At 32.9% G+C, this 23,573-nt stretch overlaps 1 protein-coding gene across 3 annotated transcripts in view; it reads right to left on the reverse strand.

Moving 5' to 3' along the window:
- The window catches only part of AFF1 (ALF transcription elongation factor 1), a 144,486-nt gene that overhangs the window by 33,037 nt on the left and 87,876 nt on the right, over window positions 1-23,573 (reverse strand). For all 3 annotated transcript variants that reach the window (XM_051966288.1, XM_051966286.1, XM_051966289.1), the window contains 7 exons: window positions 17,650-17,736; window positions 12,915-12,951; window positions 11,439-11,490; window positions 6,874-6,928; window positions 6,702-6,739; window positions 4,810-4,966; window positions 383-1,315 (listed from right to left, as the gene is read on the reverse strand). In XM_051966288.1, coding sequence (XP_051822248.1) covers window positions 383-1,315; window positions 4,810-4,966; window positions 6,702-6,739; window positions 6,874-6,928; window positions 11,439-11,490; window positions 12,915-12,951; window positions 17,650-17,736 — 1,359 coding nt within the window. The remainder of the gene's footprint in view (window positions 1-382; window positions 1,316-4,809; window positions 4,967-6,701; window positions 6,740-6,873; window positions 6,929-11,438; window positions 11,491-12,914; window positions 12,952-17,649; window positions 17,737-23,573) is intronic.

Consider the following 23,573-nt stretch of genomic DNA (forward strand, 5'->3'; position numbering starts at 1 on the left):
ATCATGGTTAATCTTGGAATAACTAATTATACAGACATTTGTATAGATGGTACTACAAAAGTAATAGTGGATAAAAATGTTGGAGCTCTCACATGAATCAAGGCCACAGCACTAAAATATACCAGAAGTCATTAGATGATTCACCACTGCATACTTGAAGTAAAAAAAAAAAAAAGAAAAAAACCAACTTTAAAATTTTCTTAATGAACTTATAAAAATTATTCATTTTTATTTAATCTTAACCCTTGCCTACATTTCTTTCCTAATATTCAGTGGGATGAGATAGGATATATCACAAAAATAAGAATAAAACAGAGTAAACAACCAAAGAAAAAAGAACAATAACCTGGACAAATAATGCCTTAATAAATTTTTCCCTTACCTTTCTCTTTGTGATCAATTTGTTTGATTTCTCTATGTTTCTATTCTCTGACTCCTGCTTATTTCCAGTTGGGAGTTGTTTGTATTCCATTTTCTTTGGCTGGCACCCCTTTCCAGGCATCTTGGGGACTTGAGAAAGGAGGGATAAGTCTATCTTCACCACTAGGCTTTGTAGGAGAGGGGTATCCCTGAGTGACTTTGTGTCTCTGAAAGGCAATAGGACCTTACTCCCAACAAGTTCCTCTTGAACAATCAAAGATGCTTTACAACCACTATTCCTGTTGCTACTGCCATGAGTGGCACCCTGGTTCTGAATCTGGGGACTGATAGGGAAATGTTCCAGTCTCTGATCATCCATATTGTTTTTTGTGGGTTCAGGGTCCAAGGGTGTTTTCACAGGCACTGGGTGAGAATTTTTGTGCTTCTTCTTTTCACAGGGAACTGACAAAGTCTTGGATTTCTCTTGCCTATCTCCACAAGATCTAGGTCTCCCTTTCGTTTTGACTTTGGGCTTATCTTTGGAAGACTGGTCTTTTGACCCATGTGTAGAGACTGGTTCACTTTCTACCTTCAAGTTATCCTGAAAATCTTCCTGGGTGGAAGCTTTTACAGCTCTTTTCGGTTGCTTTGAACCAACTGTCTGCCAATGTGGGGGTCTTCCAGTGCCTTGTTGTATAACAGACTTTGAGTAGTTTCTCTTGCCAGGATGGGAAACTTCAGGAGTAGACCTGGGGACTTTACTGGAATTAGCAGAGTGGGGCTCATTGGAGACAGTATGCTCATGACCACTAGTGCTACTGTTGCCTTGTCCATGCACTTCCTGATGTTGGTGCTGGGGCCCTGTTTCATTGAGGTTCTCTGTTGATACAGGTGGTTGAGTGACTTTGGTGAGCCAGTTGTCCAGTTGCCATTTATTTGCTGTGGGTGGGTCAGGCTAAAGGTAAAAAAGAGAAAAGTATCAAGTTATTACTACCAACAATCACTTCCATGAATAAAAATCAAATTTTCATTTATTCCAGGGTTTATTCTCATATGTCTGGATCATGGAAACCCTATTTATTTGAATTCCCCTTTTAATTTATCCAAAATATCTGTGGATTCTTTTGTTGTATTAAATACTAAAGAGAATAAAGAGTAATTTTATGTATTTCTGGAAACACATTTGTAATAGAGGTAGTTAACAAAACTAAAAGAAATGACAAAATAAAATTCTAGGGGAAAATAATTTTTTAAAATGGGGACTAAATAACAAAAAAAGCAGAGGGCATCACATGACCAGACTGCAAGTTATATTAAGGGATAAAGTAGGCATCTGTGATAACATTTGTATTGGGAATTCTTGGTGAGGGAACTCATGAAAGCAAGTCAGCACCTCTGATATTTATAGTGTCTTCAATTTGCCAACAACCATGAGAAGTTTCATAACTTTCTATGGGGCACACAGCCAGTTTCTCTTAGAATCAGGACCTGAACCCAGTGCTCCTCTAGCACATGCTCTAGTCAGTACCAAACTGACTCTAAAACTACATTACCAAGGCAGAAATGATTAAAAACCCATTTGGTTCTGCTTAAGAAAGAAAAAAAATAAATCATGGGAATATAAATAGATATGTAGAACTAACCAAACACATTAGAATAATATTTCAAAAACAAAAGAACATAAATTACAAGGACAAAAACTACCTATTCAGTGAAAATTACTTGAAAAATTATTTGACCCCTATATCACATGTCACAATAAGCTCAAAAAAATAAAAAATATGGATGGTCATCTAAAAATGAGATGCAAGGGAAAATTCTTACTCAAATCAGAAACAAAGAAAAAATATTCTAACTAAAATATTTTAAACATAAAAAATTTTTAAAGTTGTATGAATAAAACCAATGGGATAAGAATAAAAAAAAAATTTGACAGGGAAAAACATCTTTATCAAATATCAATGGTAAAAGTCTTCATAATCAACAAAAAAAGGAAAATGAAACCAAGAGTCATTCTGCAAGAGATAAGTATTCAAAGAATGAAAACAAACAGCCATTAAAGGAAACAAAAGCTAAAGGTCATCATATGAAAAATTCTCAATAATACTATATTGAGGCAATAGTAAACTAAAATATCTTTCATGTTTCAACTCAGATACATTCAAATAGGCAGATAAGATGAAAATGCTTTAAGACTGGAAGGAGTAGTGAGGTATTGCAGTCATTTTATAACATGGAATTATCAGACAAAAATAACTAAACTGTTTATACTTTTTACAGCAGCTACAAGACATATACTGCAAGACAGAAACTTCCCATAAATACTGAAATATTCTTGGCAGCAATTAAAAACTTTTTTTTTGTTTTTGGAATTAAAAAAAAAATTCAGAACTGAAACAATAATGAGTTTTTTTTAATGCAAAAAAGAAATGGAAAAAAAAAAGACTATATATAAATCTTAATATAATTTGCATTGAATTTTTTGAAAATATGGGAAATATTCAATTTCCCTGTTCTGGTAATCTGGGCATTTTACATTTTTTGTAAATATAAATCTACTTCATTAAGATTGTCACTCTTCATTCCTCTCCAGGCTACAATGCCAACTCATTCTCACAGGATTTTTTCTAACATGCCATAGAAATTTTTTCATCTAAAGCCCACTCCATCCCTAGACTATTTCGCAGACTAGAGATACTTTTTTCTCTGAAGTCATACTTTCTGATTGGTTAGTATACACATATCTACCTACATTCACTAGTTTTCAAACCACTAGGCTGAAGAGATAATAGATTTCTACTGATCATTAAATGGAATTAGAAAGGAATTCAGATATGTCTCAGTTATGCATAGCTCATTTAAGAAAACTGACTAAGAACTGAGTCATAAAGGTCTTACTAAAGAATATGGGAAAGCAGCAATAACTAACATTATTTGCATATCTTACTATATTAAAACTATATTTGGTAATGGATTTTAAAAAATATAAAGATAATTAGTGGTAATAAAGTAGTAATTCACCGAAGAAATGGTCAAAAGATGAAACTATAAAAACTATACAAAAGTTCATCAAAGAAAAAGACAATAACAAATAAACACAACAAAATTTATGAAGTGCAATTCTGCATGAAAATTTATTTTTCTAACAGCTTTTCAACAAAGACTAAATCACAAATTAAGCACAACTCAAAAATCCTCAACTACATAACAAGCTAGAAAGCATTAAAAATTAAAGAGATTAAGGCCATTTAATTAATTCAGGGAAATTACTACTAATAAGCTCAGTTTCTAAATGCATTCAAACTTGGGAAATAATATTTTAATGACAATGATGATAACAGTTTAAGATTTTCAAAGTGCTTTACCTTATGTTATCTCAGCTGGTATTTGTAACAACACAGTAAGGTAGGTGTTATACTCTCATTTTACAAATGAGGAAAATAAGGAAACATTTTCTAAATGAGGAAAATGCCTGGGGTCACACAAGTAGTAAATGTCTGAGACAGGATTTGATTGCAGATTTTTCTGTAGGCCAAGTTCAACATTCTTGACAATATGCCACCTAACTGCCTGAAGCAAAAGTTTTCTTGAAACATTCAAGATATTGTCAAATATTCTGGATCAAGAATCTGCTTTTAAAGGTACTATCCTAGCCTTCATATTAAGAGGCAGAAAGGCCATGGGAAAAAAAAAATTTTGATTTTAAGCCCGATATTTTAATATAGGGCATTAAATTATTTACCATGTTTTTGTTTGTTTGTTTGTTTGTTTGTTTCTTTTGCAAAGCAATTGAGGTTAAGTGACTTGCCCAAAGTCACAAAGTGAATAATGTTAAGTATCTAAGATAGGATTTGAAATCAGGTCCTGCGGACTCCAGGGCCAGTACTCTATTCACTGAGCCATCTAGCTGACCCTAGGCATTAAATTATTTAAACAAGAACTCCTGCCATCTCATTCTTTTATTTATTGATTTATTTGGGGGGAAGATAATTGGGGTTAAATGACTTGCTAGGGGTCACACAACTAGAAAGTGTTAAGTATTGGAGGCCAGATCTGAATTCAGATGTTCCTCTCGTTGCCCACCACCTCATTCTTGATCCAAATTTTTGTCCAAAAGGTTTGATTGCCCGTGGAGGTTAACACCAGTAACTATCCAAACAACTATCTTGCTCACGCTAACTAATAAACAGGTTTTTCTCTAATTTTATAATTTCAGAGGTATTAAAAACAAATATTTTATTGAAAAAAAAATGGAGACAGATGACTCAGTGGATAGAGCACCAACTATGGAGTCAAGAGGAACCAAGTTCAAATTTGACCCCCCGATACTTGCTAGTTATATGATCCTGAGCAAGTCACTTATTCTCAATTGCCAAAAAGGAAACCAAAAAGAAAAAGAGGGACAAAAGTTTCCACGTGGGACATTCCTACACCACAAGGACACTGTACCTCAACTGCCAGAGGTTCTGGAGGTTCATTCTCTTCACTGTCACTTGAACTGCTCTCACTCTCAGAGTCTGAAGAGCTGTCAGAATCACTAGTGCTTTCTGATTCTGTATTGCTGGAATGTGCTGAAACCACACTGTCTGCAAGGGACTGTGGAACACTGTAAAACAACAGAGAGAAAATCAGACAGCAGCACATAAGATGCTTTCTTTTCCTCTCCCATCTTGTTTCTATTTCTATTTTTTTTTTCCTGAAGTAACAAATGTTCCTTTACTATCAAAGGAGGTCAAAATCATAACTCTAAAGCTAGAGGGCACCTCAGAGGCCATCCAGTACAAACTCTATTTTACAAGAAGGAAATTGAGGCCAAGGGGGACTAAATGATTTCCCCACTATATCAGTAATAAATATGAGAAACAGAAAATATTAGTTCTGGCTTTGCAAAAAAAAAAAAAAAAGAGAGAGAGGTAGGCTAATGATCTTCTGGGATCACTAACCTTTGGATTTGAATTCCACAAAGGAAATATTCTCTTCTAGAACAGTCAGCTATGAAGTTTAATCCTAAGGAATCCCTAAGGATTTAACTCTCACTAAAAATAAGTTTATTTTTTAAGGCAACTGAAATAATATCAGTTCAAGAGGAAAAATAGAAACATTTGATTTTTTTTTTCTTCAAGAACTATTGTATGCTATCAGAAACTATAAATATGATGACTGGAAGATAAGTTGAAAAATCACTTAGTAGGCATATACCGGCCACTTGTTTCACAATGAATAAAACAAGGATTGTGTCCAATGTATATCTTCAGACACACAAAAATACACTCACACATACTCAAACTTCTTGAAGTCACTCCAGTATTAGAGTAGAAAGTGATTCAGCAATCATTTCATTTTTACTTAGTTTGTATAACACCAGTAAGAATTATGACAAAGTATATACATACAATAAAAGTGTTTTCACTTAAGGGAATATAAAATTTAACTGGTATCTTGAAGGTTTTCAAAATTTGTAAAGGAAATTCAAAAGAAAAAATTGCATCATCATTTTTCAAATATATATTTTTTCTAATAGAAAACACAATTTTGAACAGCAAACTTCATTTAATTAAATGAAAAGACTGATGGTTTCTCCATTGTCAACAATGCACTGTTAGGTGAATGGATAACACTGCTATATGAATGTTATAGAATGTTAATGTAAAATTAAAATTATTACAATTAATATCCACAATTACTGGCACGTTAGCTGTATGTCTATGTTAAATAAACCTGGTACATTAAGCCAGGATTTTTATTTCAAGGGTAACAATGAGTGAAAAATTAAAGGAATCTCATTTTAAATTTCTGAGCTTTCCTTCCCAAGGTGTTACATCTCTAATCCATGCCTATTTATCATCCCTCAGTTGTTATAGTACATGAGCAGAACTTCCAGCTTCAAAAGAACTGGTAATAAGTTATTTTCCTTTCTTAAAGACTGTCAAACATATTTGTTGCAATAAAATATTTAAGAGCACTAGAACAGTTTAATTTTTCCAATTATTAGATTGAAAGCTAACTTATGTTTTAAAAACCCCAGAACTTTCTTTTTTCTTTTACTGTTTAATGCAGGACTTAAATGAAGAAATATATCCACAAAAGAATTTCTCAAACTATCAACCAAAGAAAGAGAACCAATTTAAACTTAAGAGTCAACCCCTAATCAGGTTCATCCAAATACACTCTAAACCCACTTTAGAACAAACACTAACTAAACTACATGTTTATAGTTTATGTCTGAACATTATTGTCTGAATGTCTGAAACAGCTGAAATGTCCCCAAAATTATTAAAAAATAGCTTTCCATTTTCTATAGAACATCAAGATTTCTACAGACATGAGGAGTAATACAGTACCTTGCAGGAGCAGATGAAGTAGGGGGCTTCTCAGAGGCCTAAGTTTTTGTAGAGACAGAGAAAAAGGAAATTGAGGGGAGAAATAGAGAATTTATTAGGTTAATGAAACTCAGAACACAACAAATTATATTAACTTAAAAGCAATTTGTTTTATCCCATATGTAAAACTGACTTGTTCATCACCACTATCTTCGCTGTCACTGATCTGAAGGTCATCTTCTAACATTCTAGAAAACATAAAGAGAAATATTTACTTTTAGCAAGAATCTCTATTACATAATATCTTAGTTCATTAAAACTTATGTGATCGATATACAAAAAAACCCCATTAAAATAAGCACAGGCACTAGGAGCTTTGTTTCAAAATTAATAATAATGAAAGCCCTAAATCTCAAGGTCCCTAATTTCTTTTTTTAAATGTGGAGCAGACTAGTGAGTACTTTACTGTTTTCCTTAAATGTTAGGTTACTCTAAGACTTTGATTTTATCTTAATATTTATTTTTCTCACCCTTTTCCCTGCTTTTAATACCTATATGCTATGGCAATACTCTGTTAGGCACTTGACTGAGCTATCTGAAATATGTAAGGAAAATTGAAACAGTGAATGGTTTATTCAAACTTAAAAATAAAGAAAATACTATATAATATTCTAAATATAATTTTTATCTTTTTCTTAAATCCTCATGCGTGCTTAAAATTGCACTAAGACTTTGGGGACACTCTGAATGTTCCTTCTTAGTAACTCATTCAACAACAGTATTTAGTTTTATCATGTGCAACTGTGAAATTCAAGCAGTAGGAAGCAGTAAAGCATAGAAAAACTAATGAGAGCATGGTGAAAAGTTTCAATGAAATTTAGTCTTGAATTATATGAATTTCAAGAAATATGATAACCTATATATATATATAGTGCCACAGTTTTCATGTATGTTCAAGCTTTACAAAACTATAATCAAACGTATAAATTCAAATATCAATACATACAGTACTTCCTTCAGAGAAAAATCATCAATCAAGGCAAGAGTAAAAGCAAATCAATCAGTTCGGTCATTCTGAACAAGATTGATAACTTGTAAGATTCAGGATGAAAATCTTTTCCCTCAATAGCATCAGATTTTAAGTTTGAATAAACCATTCACTGTTTCAATTTTCCTTACATATTTCAGATAGCTCAGTCAAGTGCCTAACAGAGTATTGCCATAGCATATAGGTATTAAAAGCAGGGAAAAGGGTGAGAAAAATAAATATTAAGATAAAATCAAAGTCTTAGAGTAACCTAACACTTAAGGAAAACAGTATTCACTAGTCTGCTCCACATTAAAAAAAGAAAGATATTCTCTAATTTCTACAAGTCTATTTTATAAAAAAGAAGACAAATTAACATCACAAGTGGCAGAAATAGAATCTCAATTTTAAAAGGTTAATTTCCTATCACTGTTATCTTTATGAGAAAAGAGATAAATAGATTTCCCAACTTTCTTTCAAGACAATTATAAGGCAATCTAAAGTACTTCAGACTTAAATTGGGTAATTATATATATTTACATATATATAATTTTTCCCCCTGAGGCGATTGGGGTTAAGTGACCTGCCCAGGGGCACACAGCTAGGAAGTGTTAAGTGTCTGTCTGAGGCCAAATTTGAACTCAGGTCCTCCTGACTTCAGGGCTGGTATTCTATCCACTGTGCCACCTAGCTGCCCCAATAAAAAAAAAAATTTTAAAAATTCTACAATTTTTTCTATAATTTTCTCCTCTCCCTATTACAGAACTTCCCGTGAAAATACATAAAATCCACAGATATGCACTTGTTGTTCTTATTTCTATACAACTGCTATGATTATGACCAATAAACAGTATATGTATGGCCCCCTGGTCAAAGCCTCAGTCTGAGAATTAAAAAGACCCAAATGAGTGCTACTGAGAGATAGCAGTTGCAGATTTACCTATCTCACAGGCACTGACAGTAAGCTACAGACAAGTTGCTAGGATGTACAATCAATCAACAGCTTCTTCCTAAGAATACATACTTCCCTTACTTGAGCTGAGGTTCCTAGAATATAACTCTGCCTCCTTTAGTCATTTAGACCTCAAGGGATTGGGCTCAGAGGAGACACTGAACTTTTTAATCACTGTCTTCATCAGCAAATCAACATCATCTAACTGAAATCCTCCTAATGGTTAACATGTTACCACACTGGCTTCCGTTCTCTATTCAAACATATTGTAGACTTCACAGTTGAAGAATAAACCTTACTTCTCAAATCCCAGCTGCTAAAATTCATTTCTACTTCAACTATACCACATCACACTGGAAGATTTTCTCACAATGCCATCTGGAACCTGTACTCTATAATAAATAAACTTCCTTTCATTTTAGATCTCTTTTCCTTTATTAATTTCATCTTTTGGGTCTGTGAGGTGTGACTATATCCCTGACTCATCTTTTCAGATTTGGTAATACCTTCTGTGATCAACATTTCTCTCTCGCTTCCAAATTCTTCGCACTCTGTCCATCTTCTGATAGTTTTCTTCAAAATGAACCATAATCTCTTTATTACTAAATCTGATGGATTTTTCTGAAACCTCATCATTCCTGATCTGTCTAAAGCATGTAACACAGACACAGATGACTACGTTTTCCCCCTTGATACTCTCTTTTTTATCGAGTGTCCATGACATTGTTCTTGGTTTTATTACCATACTTTTCAGTCAGCTTTGCTAGATCTTCATTCACAGTACTCCCCCAAATGTGTTCCCAAAGGCTCCACCCCTTCTTTCCTTTAGAATTTTTCACTTTTTAAAGTTTTTGTTTGTTCAGTTTTTTTGTCTTTTCTCATTAATCCATTATACTTCAAGTATCAATTTTATGCAAATAATTCTATAAAACTAGTTCTAGTATTTTTTTGCGCTTCAATACAGCATTTCCAATTAGCCATTAGACATTTCTGAAGTAATGTTCCACAGGTATATGAAACCAAACATGCCCACAACAAAAATGATTATCTATATCCTAGATCTAAATTTCCTTCCAACTTTACTATTCTTACCAAGAGCACAACCATACTCCAAGTCACTCAAGTTTATAAACTCAATGTTATTCAACTCCGTATTCAGCCCACATATCCAATCACTTGTCAGTCTTGTAATTTCTACTTTCACAATATCATTCTTGTACACTATAGTCTTCTCATAAGTATACATCCCTCCAACCCAGTTCATCTCTTACCTATACTAAGTCTTTCCTACTTGGTTTTTATGACTCAAATCCTTCCCTATTCCAATATATCCTCTATATGGTAGTAAAGTAATAATAAAATTAGTCTACTTATTAACTATGTCTATATCTTATATATAGCAACAATATAAATTGTTTTTAATTAATCTAATTGAAAAAAACTAGCCCTAAATATATACTGGAATGCATATTGAAAGTATATAATATCACTTAAGAAAATTTAAAAGGCTCTGCATTTTTAAAGACTGTTTAATTGCTATTATGGAATTAAACTATAGATCATAGCTAATTCATCAAACCCCAATAATGTGTTTCTTAAAATTTAAGATGAAGCTTAATAATTTTAAGCCTGCAAGTAATTTATTTCAGCTTTATCTTTAGAGTTCTTCCTATCCCAAAATTATTAGTGCTTAATATGGCTTTCTTTGACATTGTTTAGCATAAAATAATAAATGAATAAGTCTATCACATTTCATGTTATTTGTTGGTACACTTTTTATTTTAAGTTTGACTCCTTAAACTATTTTAGTAGAAAATTGTGAAGAACTCTCGGTAGCAGAAAGTTGGTCATGAGTGAGAATAAACGAGAATCTCATCCTTACTGCTCTCCTGATATTGTGTGTAAAGAGGATATTAAAAAAATATTTCTCAACCATTTCTTTCCAGGAGGCCTTTAGAATATATGGCACATTACAAATCAATGAGTGATTTAAAATACATATCTCACAGATTATAAGTATAAAAACTCTTAAACTATTGATCCATAATCATATGAGAGACATCACTAATTGCTAACCCAGCCTCTAGTTATCAACTAGAGTACTCACAGAGGTACTCACACAAAGAAATAGGGGGCCTGAGATGACTCACTAATATTTTCTCTCCTTGTAAAGCAGGTGTGTTCTGTGTTGGCAAAAAAAGTTCCTTAATCTTTGTGACCAATGTTCACAAAAGTAACCAAGTGAATGCTAAAAGAAATTTTCTATTGATATAAGCAATAAGTGAAAAAAACAAGAATGTGTAACTGTAAATAGTACTTTCTTATGAACATAAGCTTTTAAAATTCAACATTATTTAATCTGTCACTGAGGTTTATAAGCCCTGAAATGTAGGAATTCAGTAGTGACTTACTGGGTGAAGATCCTGTACATTTCCTTTCAAAAAACTTTTAAAAATCTAACTTTCTTTTATCCTATGCCTGACACTGTAATCAAACCTAAAATAAGTATACCTTTTATGATTCTTTCCTCTCCCTAATAAAGCATCAATAAATATATATTTACACTTTAAAAGTTAGAGAAATTATAAAACTAAAGTAAACCCATACTAATTATAATGATCAAGACAGAATAAAGATTTTGATTTTTTAGTAGCAACATAAAATAATACCACTTAATCTAATTGCAAAAAATTAACCTTAAATGAAAGGCTCAATGAAATCTTATGTTTGAATGTATTTAGATAGGTAGCTACAACATCACAATACATCCTGAACTTACGATGTTGCCTGCTGAGAATTTGAGCAAGTTTTTGAAGATGTACCATGCTGTTCTGTGAAGAGATAGAAGTATATTAAATATAAATCAACCGTCACTCTTTTTTATATTTCATCTGCTACATCTATAAAATGGTGATAAAAATGTATCTATTTAATAGTTTTATGAAGTGCCAATTTTTAGATTAAAATAACAATGTATGCAACACAAAGGGAAAGCTTTAGATGCCATATAAACACCACTTACTGGAAATACATCAAATAGTTGCTACTGTTGTGAGATAAGGCAAAAGTTAAATTATAGTGGAGAATCAGGATATGGCTATGAATTTTCTGACTACCTAAATACTGTCACAATTACTTAACTTAAAAAGCAAATCCTATGGTAACATAATCACAATTTCTATTATAATGAAATGAGTACTTTGCTAGATATATTCTTAGTCTCTAGATCCCTTATACTGAGGTTTCTCTAACTCTACCCTCTATTTTCCATTTTCGTTTATTATTTTCCATTCCCTAAGTTACAAAAAAAGTAGCAAATGAGACAACAATGAAATGAGTTTATTGAACAAATTAGTGAAAGAGAGTGAAGTTTGCTAAAGACTTTTACCCTTTTTCTTTTCTTTCCTTTCCTTTTAGGATTTAAAGTAGTATGCATGTAGGTTTACTTTCATAAGTTTAAGAAATGGGACTAATTTATGCAAAGATTGGGGAAAAGCTAACTCCATTCCCCTTCAAACCAAGTTTTAAAATTTAACATACTCATGAATGTCCACAGGAACTAGAGAAACCATTGCTAAGCAGAGTGCCTGGCACATAGTAGGCACCTAATAAATGTTTACTGACTTGACTTTGGTTATATTTAGCTAACCCTCATAAAATAAAAATCAGCAAAAATATTCATGCATAGTGGCAAATGCCAATAGTTCTGCTATCGGGAAGGCAGAGATTGGTAGATAGCATGAATAAGATAATTTTGAGCTGCAGTAGGGGGAAATATATTGGTAGATAACATGAATAAGATAATTTTGAGCTGCAGTAGGGGGAAATATATTGGTAGATAGCATGAATAAGATAATTTTGAACTGCAGTAGGGGAAAATTGTTCTAAAAGCATCTATATGAAACCTAGCATCAATATAAGCCCCAAGAAGTGGGTGACCACAATGATACCCAAAAAAGACTGAACCAACAAGCTCAAAACCAAAATAGAACCAAGCTGTGGCTAATAGTGGTAGAGCCAAGTAATTGAATGGCCACTGTATTTCTGGCCTGGGTGAGATAAGAAAGACCAGTGCCGAAAAAAGAGAAATAATACTAATGGGATGTTACCTATGTTCGTGTTTACAATTATCTTTTGCCCCCAAGGCAATCATTTTCTGCTTCTACCATAAAACCTCAGTTCTAAATCTGGTGAAATCAAAAAACAGTAAGGCTCAATTTCTCTTTGTAACAATGGGCAATAAAATTTGACTTACTGTGGTTCTGTAATACAGTTTCAATATGCTGAAATTCCTGGAAAACAGAAGCTCAAAATTAATGATTTTAGGAAGATTCATTAATCTTATAAATACAAAGCTAACAAGCTATTAATTTTAAATGTGGAAAAACTATTTTTTAAAGCTGGTTTTATTAATTGAATTATCTAATAAAAGTTCATTTCTTTATCTTCTTGGCTATTTTATAAATTTGAATCACTAACAATCTTCACTTTTATAATGCAGGTGAGCTATAGAGTAACAAAATAATATAGGGCTGAAAAGAAAAATGTGACTTGGAGAATAATTATATATATTTGCAATATGTCTTCTAAGCACAAATCACAGGGAGCAACCTCTATGCCCACAGGGTTCATGTTCATCATCAAAGAAAATACAAGTGATATGATAAATTTTGTATGCTAACCCAAAGGGAATCCCAAGGAAAACAGTCAAATTAAAATTCAATAAATGTAATACTACGCTAAATATACATATAATATTTAATTTAAGACAATGATTTGCCTATTACTAAAAGACAAAGGAAGTTCAAATTTCCAAAGAGCAATTACAACTACAATTCATTAAGATATTATTAGCTAGCCCAAATTCCTTCTTCACAAATACTATATTTTAATAGTTTAAACAACACACTCAAGGAGCAAGTATAAAATACTTGGGCAAATTGAGGTAGACAGTCCAACTCCCATACAGCTATCCATTGTGGTCTGTCACCTCATTTACATGTAACTGTTTTAAGGAGTAAGGATAAAAGTAAAAAAAAATATAAAAAAATCAGACATACGTTAAACCATGGAATAATTAAATAAGGACCATTTGGGGCAGTGAGGTGGCACAGTGGATAGAGCACCAACCCTGAAGTCAGGAAGACCTGAGTTTAAATCTGGTCTCAGTGATCCCAGACAAGTCACTTAACCCCAAGTGCCTCAGGAAAAAAAAAAGAACCATTCATTTTCACAGCTAGAGATTTGTTGAGATTTTACTTATTAAGTGCAAAGTGAATTACTAAGTACTAGAATTGAGCCACTGAAAACAAAGAAAAGAAGCTAAAGAAGCAGGGCCAAAGTGCTCAAGAATGGACAGGAAAGGAAAGACTAAGCAGGTAGTAGAGAAGCCAACTCTGCTAAGGCTTTAGTAATTAAGTGACTGCAAAAATAGTTAGCTAATAAAAAACCTTCAACAACTGAAGAGACTATGACTCGCAATTGGAGCATTTTTTTTTGTTTGTTTGTTTGCAAATGCACGGAACAAAACAGAAGGAATGGCTGTTAAGTAGAACACTTTTTAAAATTATATGTTCAATTTATTACATTTATAGAGAAAAGGAAAACTAAATATTAGTTTGGCAATTTTATTTACAATATTCTTTTTCTTTTTTATTATGTAATGCCTATTTTATTTTGTCTCAAGCTCAGAATAAAAATAGTTTAGTTTAACAGTTTTTAAATACCTATGGTTCTCTACTGCCCTTTTTGAGTTGAGAGGAAAAAGCAGAAAGGGGAAAGACATTTTGAACCTGATTTGCTTTAAAGGAAAGGATTCTAAGCTTTAACTGGAAAAATGCAGTATCCCAGGGAGTGACTATTTGGTTGGGCTTGTTTACAGTAAGCCAGCCAGATTAGCTGGGTAGTTCACTGGCTTAATGGGAACTGCTAGCTAAATTAAGATAGTAACATTCCCTCAGAGACCTTTTAAGGATGATTATATATTAAAAGAGTTTATAAAGCTGCCAGTTTAAAAGAGAAAGAGGTTGTTCCTAGTTAGAGAACAGCAGGATTGGAACAGTTAGGTGGCACTGTGGATAAAGCACTGGTTTTGGATTCAGAAAACTTATCTTCATCAGGTCAAATCTGGTCTCTGACATATACTTGCTGTGTGGCCTTGGACAATATTTGTCCACATGTATTGGAGAAGGAAATAGCAAAACACTCCAGTATCTTTGCCAAATAAATGGCAAAGTAAAATGGAGGTCACAAAGAGTTGGACACAACTGAAAAATCACTCAAGTGAGAATAGGGGAACAGATAACAAGAAAGCAGCTTTTTGTAGAACAAATATTCTTTAATGAACTAGAGATACCCAGTTATATAATAGAGATATTATGTATATTGCTTTTCCTGAGATGCATTTCCCTTCCAGATTCCTCTAAAATATTTTCCCTTTCCCCCCATACATAATGAGTGCATGACTGGTAAGATAAAGAGTTAAATGTATAAATAGAGTAGCACATATATAAATGATAATAGCAAGGGATGGAGAAAAATAATACCTAGGAGAGAATATTTGAGAGCCAAAACAAATTTCAATTTCAAAGGAAAGATCCTGAAGGAATTTTTTTTTTTTTTATTATAGCTTTTTATTTACAAGTTATATGCACGGGTAATTTTACAGCATTGACAATTGGCAAACCTTTTGTTTCAATTTTTCCCCCTCCTTATTCCCACCCCTTCCTCTAGATGGCAGGATGACCAATACATGTTAAATATATTAAAATATAAATTAAATACAAAATAACTTTACATGTCCAAACCGTTATTTTGTTATACAAAAAAAATCGGATTCTGAAATATTGGACAAATAGCCTATGAAGAAAATTTTTTAAAATGCAGGCAGGAAAAAATATAGGGATTAGGAACTCAATGTAATGGTTCTTAGTCATCTCCCAGAGTTCTTTTGCTGGGTGTAGCTGGTTCAGTTCATTACTGCTCCATTGGAACTGATCTGATTCATCTCATTGCTGAAGATGGCCAGGTCCATCAAAATTGATCATCATATAGTATTATTGCTGAAGTATATAATGATCTCCTGGTCCTGCTCATTTCACTCAGCATCAGTTCATGTAAGTCTCGCCAGGCCTTTTTGAAATCACCCTGTTGGTCATTTCTTATTCGAACAATAATATTCCATAACATTCATATACCACAATTTATTCAGCCATTCTCCAACTGATGGGGCATCCACTCAGTTTCCAGTTTCTGGCCACTATAAATAGGGCTGCCACAAACATTTTGGCACATACAGGTCCCTTTCCCTTCTTTAGTATCTCTTTGGGGTATAAGCTCAGTAGTAACACTGCTGGATCAAAGATTATGCACAGTTTGATAACTTTTTGAGCAGAGTTCCAAATTACTCTCCAGAATGGCTGGATGTGTTCACAATTCCACCAACAATGTATTAATGTTCCTGTTCTCCCACATCCCCTCCAACATTCCGCATTATCTTTCCCTGTTATTCTAGCCAGTCTGAGAGGTGTGTAGTGGTATCTCAGGGTTTTCTTAATTTGCATTTCTCTGATTAATAATGACTTGGAGCATCTTTTCATATGGCTAGAAATAGTTTCAATTTCTTCGTCTGAGAATTGTCTGTTCATATCCTTTGACCATTTATCAATTAGAGAATGGCTTGACTTCTTATAGAGTCAATTCTCTATATATTTTGGAAATGAGGCCTTTATCAGAACCTTTGACTGTAAAAATGTTTTCCCAGTTTATTGCTTCCCCTGAAGGAAATTTTAAAAGTGGAAACTAAGGGATAAAGGTTAGCCATCAACTGGAGAAAGCCTGAACAAATTATGACATACAGATAAAAGGTAATATCACTGCACACTAAGAAATGATAAGATATGATTTCAGAGATTCACAAAATAACATATGAACTGATAAAGTAAAAAAAGCAAGTAGATGTAGGGGAACAATTCATAAAATAAAATCTCAAAGACTTAAGACCTCTAATAAAAGCAATAATTGACCACAGAGGACACTGTGATGAACAGGTAACTCAATTTATAGAGAAATAATGAATTCAAAGAGACATTAATTTTCATATATGACCACTGTATAGATTTATCTTGCCTGCTTGTAATTATTCATTACAATGTTTTTTGTTTTGTTTAGCTTTTGATTATTTGTTTTGGTGGTTGGTGATAGTGGAGTGGAATACCAAAAGTGATCCAAAAAGGCCACTGAAAGATTTTTTTTTAATGTACAAAAGAGAACAAAAGTTCATAAGGAAATATAGTCAAGGAGGATAGCTTTAAAAGTAACATATTGAATATCTTAGACTATATTATATAGTATTAAAAAGCAAACTGGGAAACACAATGATACATAATTTCATATAAAATGTTCTAATCTTTTTGGTATCTAATGAAGAAACAAAACAAAAGAATTAAATTGTTTAAAAAATGCTTGTCTCAAAAGATTTGTAGCAATTGTTATACTACTCAAAGTAATTTAAAACATTTCTAAGGACTTTTCATAATCCCAAAGAATTTAAGAACAGTAATAACAATGAAGATAATCTAATCCAACATCCTTATTAACAAGGAGGAAAATGAGATGATACACTGTTTGTCCAAGATCACACTGGACCTAGAACTAAACTTTCAAATCCCAGGTAAAGGAGGGAAGGATAGAGAGAAAGAGAGACAGGAAGGAAAGAGCACTTATTAAGCATCTACTATGTATAAGGCAGAATAAGTGTTTTAAAATATCTAACTTAATCCTCACAACAATCCTGAAAGGTCAATATTATTATCTTCACCATTTGAAAGTTCAGGAAACCAAGGCAGAGAGAGGTTGTCTGAGACCATATTTGACCTCAATTCCTCTGTTAAGAAATCAAAGGTTTTTGCTTCTATCTTAACTGCTTAATGTATCATTCAAATGCTTCACTAAGCAACAGCCTAAATTTTTAATGTGTTTAAAAATTGTACCTTTGTTGGGAAAGGAAATTTTGAAGATTCAGCTGTATTAGGTGTATGGATTGCTGTTAAGGGTGGAGGCCATGAATGGGTCATTTCCTGAAAAAAATTATAAGAAAGGAAAAGTAATTATAAATAAGACATTTCCTGGTATTTTATTTAGTTCATTTAAAACTAATGCATAAACAAAGAAGTCCAACTGTTAGAAAAACGTTGATTGACAGGTTGTGATCCAGTTCCTTAAAAAATGTTTAATGTTACCAACCAAACATGTAAAAAGGTCAACATTTTCAGCATAAATAAAAATCAGTTCAGGAAGGGAAAAAAAAAAGAATTATTAAAAATATATGTACTTTAAAGAAATCATGACTTAATGTGCATCTTAAAATATCTAAATCTTATTAAACAGATTATTTATATTTAAATATGTCCATATTAAAATAGCTGAACTGATGAATTACTGAAACACAAATCAGAACATAACAGACAGAATACTGACAGGTTACTAAATGTACTATATTATCAGACAGGATACATTCTGCTTTGTTATATTTGCAGGAAATATTCAAGTTAAAAGGCATAACTTTCCTATTTAACGTATGCAAATAAAAAAATTCTAGCTCTTATTTTGATATGCTAGTGTTAATGCATTTGACACATCCCTGATATACATTAGCATACAATCTTATTGTGCTTGTGCTTAACAACAACAAAATAAAATAAAAATTTGTTTTCACTTACTTGCCTAAGGCCAAAAAAGATTTCTGTGATTAGCAAAGTAACATCTTTTCCCTAAAATTTATTCTAGATACCATGTACCTGAACTCCCAGTTTAGAGGCAATTTAAAATTGTTTTAAAAAGTTAAAAGTCTTAAATAAAGGTTTAAAAAAAAGGAAAAGCAATACTAAAAGCTTAGACTTCTTAAGTATTTTGTAAACCTTATTTTTGTTGTTCAGATGTATTCAACTTCTACTGAAGTTAAGTCAGGCTCTTCTATCTTCCACTACTCAGTCAGTCTAAGCTCATGTTTATTGTTTTCATATCTATTCATCTTATTCTCTGCTACTCCCTTTTCCTTTTGCCTTCAATCTTTCCCAACTCAGGGTCTATTCCAAAGAGTCTGAATCCATTGTATGCCAAAGTATTTAAGCTTCAGGTTCAGTATATGAACTTCCAGTTAATTTCTTTAAATATTAACTAATTTGATCTCTTTTCTATAGAAGGAACTTCTCCAGCACCACAATTCAAAAGCACTGATGTAGAGGACTCAAATTTTCCTTATAGTCCAACCCTTACAGCCATATATTATTATAGGGAAAAAAAAAACAGCATTCACTATATAGATATTTGTCTGCAAGAAGACATTTCTGCTTTTTATGATGCTGTTCAGATTTACCATAGTTTTTCTTTCAAGTAACAAGCTTCTTTTAATTTCATGGCTTCAGTAGTTGTTTACAATGATCTTTGAGACCAATATAAAATTTGAACACTAGTTTCATTTCTTCTCCTATTTGCCAGGAAGTAATGGTACCAGTTTGCCAAGATTTTTATTTTTTGGATGTTAAGCTTCAAGCCAGCTTTTACCCTGTTCTCTTTTATCTTCATCAAGAGACTTACTGATTGATCTTCAATTTCTGCTATCAGAGTTATAGCTGACTGTTGACAAATCTCTCAGAAATCTTAATTCTGGCTTTTGATTCATCTAGCTTGACTAGATCATTTTGCATGATGCAGTCTGAATATGAGTTAAATAAGGTGACAATTTACAGCCTTATCATACCTTTTTTCCAATTTAAAAACCTCATGTAGGTTCTTCAAAGACAAAATGTGCTGGTACTCCAGTCTGGGGACTTGCCACATATTATTATGATTCACACATTACTTAGTGTAGTCAAAAAAGCACAACTAGATGTTTTTCTATAGCTCCTTTGCTTTCCCCGTGATGCACCGAATGTTGGCAATTTGGTCTTTTCCAGAAATTCTTGAATTCACGTGTTGCTGAAGCTTAGCTTGCATAATCTTGAATATAATCTTGCTGGAGTGTGAAATGAGAGCCATTGTTTGGTAATTTAAGCATAAAATGGCACAACCCTTATTTAAGATGGGAATGTAAACTAACCTTTTCCAATTCCGTGGCCATGGTTGAGTTTTCCAATACTGAGTGTAGCACTTTATCATCAGCATTTAGGGTTTTAAATAGCTCAACTCTGATTCCATCATCTTCACTAGCTTTATCATTAGGAATGCTATCTTAAGCCAATTTGTACTCATTCTTTTGAGATATCTGGCTCTAGATCAGTAACCACACTATTTTGGTTATCACAGTGATGTTCACAAAGATATTCTTGCTATTTTTCTTAATCTTTGTACTTCAGTTAAGCCCCTACCATTTATCTCTTATCATGCCCATTTTTGCATGAAATGTTCCCTTCATAGCTCTAATTCTCTTGAGATCTTTTGTTTTTCCCATCCTATTACTTTCTTCTATTTCATTACATTGCTCATTTAAGAAAACTTTTTTACTTTTTTGCTATTCTATAGAATTTGGCATCCAGCTGGGTATTATCTTTCCCTTTTCTTAGCTAGTTTGTAAAGTCTCCCCATGCAGCTATTTTGCTTTCTTGTTTTTCTCTTTTTTTGGGGGGGGAGGGAATCTTTTTTGTTGCTTTCAAGGAGACTCAAAAGTCTAATAGAGAACATGCAAACAACAAGCAAGATACAAGATAAAGAGGGAAAAAAAAGGTTCCTCTCAGAAGATAGGACTTTAGCTAAGACTTGAAGGAAATCAAGGAAGGCATGAGGTATAGATAAAAGTGACTGAATTCCCCATGATCAAGAATTAATGATGAAACAGCATGGAGCCTGGAGATGGGGTACCTTGTGATTAGATTCAGAGGAAAGGTGTTAGAGGACTGGAAAGGTAGAAAGGGATTAGTTACTGAAGGTCAATGAATACTAGAGAACTTTGTATTGGTTTTAACAGTAAAGGAGTTTGCTCAAAGAAGGAAGGGGGGGAGGGGTTATAGTCAGATCTTTTTAGGAAGATCAATTTGACACCTATGTGAAAAAGTGATTGGAGTGAGGAAGAGTTCTAAGGCAAAAAAACCAACCAGTAAGCTATTGCAATTGGACAGGAGTCGGGGAGTGGGGAAAGTAATGAGGACCTGAACCTTAACGGCTGTATAAGGAAAGAAGGCTATACATTAGAGATGTATGAAAGGAGACAAAACAGAATTTGACCACGGATTAGTTATGAGAGATGTGAGAGAGTGAAGAATCTAGGGTAATATGCAGGTGTCATCCTTCAATTGTGTACAAGATGGCATGAAGACATTGGAAACAAAGAGACCAAGTATATATTATTATAATAGCTCAGAAGAGATGGGATGATGGCAACTGTGTAACTAGAGAGAAAAGAATGGATATGAGAGAATTCTCAGGGATAGTACCAACAGTATTTGATAAATGATTGGGAGAGATTGAAAAGATTAAGGATTGAGATTTAGACTACTAAAAATTAAAACCTGAATAACTAGCAAGAAAGTAGTACCCTAAATAGAAAAGGCAAAGTTAGGAAAAAGGAGTGAATTTGGGGGAGATTAGGAGATTTTTTTTCAATATCCTGATTTTAAGACCTTTATGGGATAATTAGCTGTAGCCATAAAGTTGTCATTTAGTGAAGAAGAACAGATCAGGATAAGGGCTAGACATGTAGATTTAGCAATCATCTGAATAAAGATGAATGAAAACATGAGAGCTAACAAGATCACTAAGAGAGAAGTTTATACAGAGGGAAGAAAACGTAGATAAATTTATATAGAGAGATGAGTACTTAACAGAGAGACCTAGGAAATTTCAAGAAAAAAAGACAAAAAGAGATGTTTTGGTTGAGTAGACTGGGAAGGAACCACCAGATAGGCATAAAGAGAACCAGGAGAAAAGAATGTTGTTAAAAGCAATAGCAGGATACCCTTTGATCCAGTAGTGTCTCTACTGGGTCTATATCTCAAAGAGATCAAAGAGGGAAAAAGACTTACATATGCAAAAATGTTTGGAGCAGGCCTTTTTGTAGTGGCAAAGAACTGGAAATTGAGTGGATGCCTATCAGTTGGGGAATGGCCAAATAAATTATGGTATATGAATGTAATGGAATATTATTGTTTTATAAGAAATGATGAGAGGGTTAATTAGAGAAAATCCTGGAAAGATTTACATGAACTGATGCTAAGTGAAATGAGCAGAAACAAGAGAACAATGTACATGACAACAAGATTATGTTATGATCAACTCTGATGGACCTAAGTCCATCTTTTCAACAATGAAGTGATTTCAAGGTAATTCTTACAGATGGGATGGAAATGCCATTCATATCCAGAGAGAGGACCAAAGGATAGTATTTTCACCTTATTGTTGTTGTTTGCTTGCTTTTTTTTTTTTCTTCTCATATGTTTTTTTTCCTTTTGATCTGATTTTTCTCGCACAGCATGATGAATATATGGAAATATATTTAGAAGAGTTGTCCATATTTAACCTATATTAGACTGCTTGCTGTATTGGGGAAGAGGAAGGAGATGGAGTTTTGCAAAGGTGAATGTTGAAAACAATCTTGCATATATTTGGAAAACTAACATACTAGGAAAAAAAGAAAACTAAGGGCAAGGAACAAAAAAATAAAAAAGCATGATAACTGAGAAAAGGTCACTGGATTTGCCAGATAACAAAAAATTCAAGGTCATAGGGAAAGAGAGGAATTTCAGTTGAGGGACAATAAATTAGACAGCTTTTTCTAGAAGTTGGGCAATAGAGCTGTAGGACAATGGGCTAAGAAGCTGGAAGGGTTAACTGAGGAATATTTTTTAATTAAAACTTTATTTTGTTTAATTAAACTTATTATTTAACATGCATACATAAATTTTCAACATTCATCTTTGCAAAACCTTACATTCCAAATTTTTTTTCTTTCCCTTCTTCCCCCCTCCCCTTAGATGACAAATAATCCAATATGTTAAACATGTGCGATATGAAAAATTTGTTTTCGGAGATATAGGACTGGAATATTTCAAAGGACACAGAAATTTAAGATCATAAAAGATATTATAAAGGTTTAAAAACTATATGAAAATTATAAAAAATAGAAGGTATTGGGGCTAATGGTTAACTATGTCCAAAAGGAAGAACACCTCTTCCAAGAGAAGGAAGGGAAGAATAGGGGAAAATATGTTGATAGAATTTAAGGTACAAAAACCAATAGGAGAAACTCCTTACAATTAGCATCAATTTTCTTCAGGTAAATTTGGAGGCAAAGTACTTTTCTGAGTCAAGAAAAGAGTGGTATAGACTTAAGGAGGGCTGAAATAATCAAAGTGATTCTGTACTTTTTCAAATTGATACTATTTATATTTACTTCATTTTGTCCTATAACTGAGTCATGATTTTTTGACTCTAAATTTAATTTAAAAATTTAGCTGACCAATAATAGTTAAATTTAGAAATCCAGTTCTCCTATTAATCACTATTCTATTATTATGTCAAGGAAATCTTATTATTCTTAAAGAATGCAGGTAGATACCAGGAAGTCTATTATAATATTCAAGTTATCTTTCAAGAATGCCTGGTTTGTTATCCAAAGAAATATGGTTTGCTATCTCTGTCCCTGCTGATGCATTTAGACTAGAACATGAGGCTATGTACATGAAAACTCTGATAAGGGCAAAATGTAGAAGCTCTTTTTGTTATGGCCAAGAGCTGGAAACTAAAGAAGCACTCATTAATTGAGAAATGGGTAAAGAAATTATAAGAATGTAATGTAAGACTTATGCTCTAAGAAACTATAAAAGGGATGATACCAGAGAAACATAGAAAGGCTTATAGGAATAAATCAAGTTCAAAATGAGCAAAACCAGGAAAATTTATACAAATAATAACACTGAAAAGG

This window comes from Antechinus flavipes, chromosome 6 (assembly GCF_016432865.1).
Source record: "Antechinus flavipes isolate AdamAnt ecotype Samford, QLD, Australia chromosome 6, AdamAnt_v2, whole genome shotgun sequence".
NCBI lineage: Eukaryota > Metazoa > Chordata > Mammalia > Dasyuromorphia > Dasyuridae > Antechinus > Antechinus flavipes.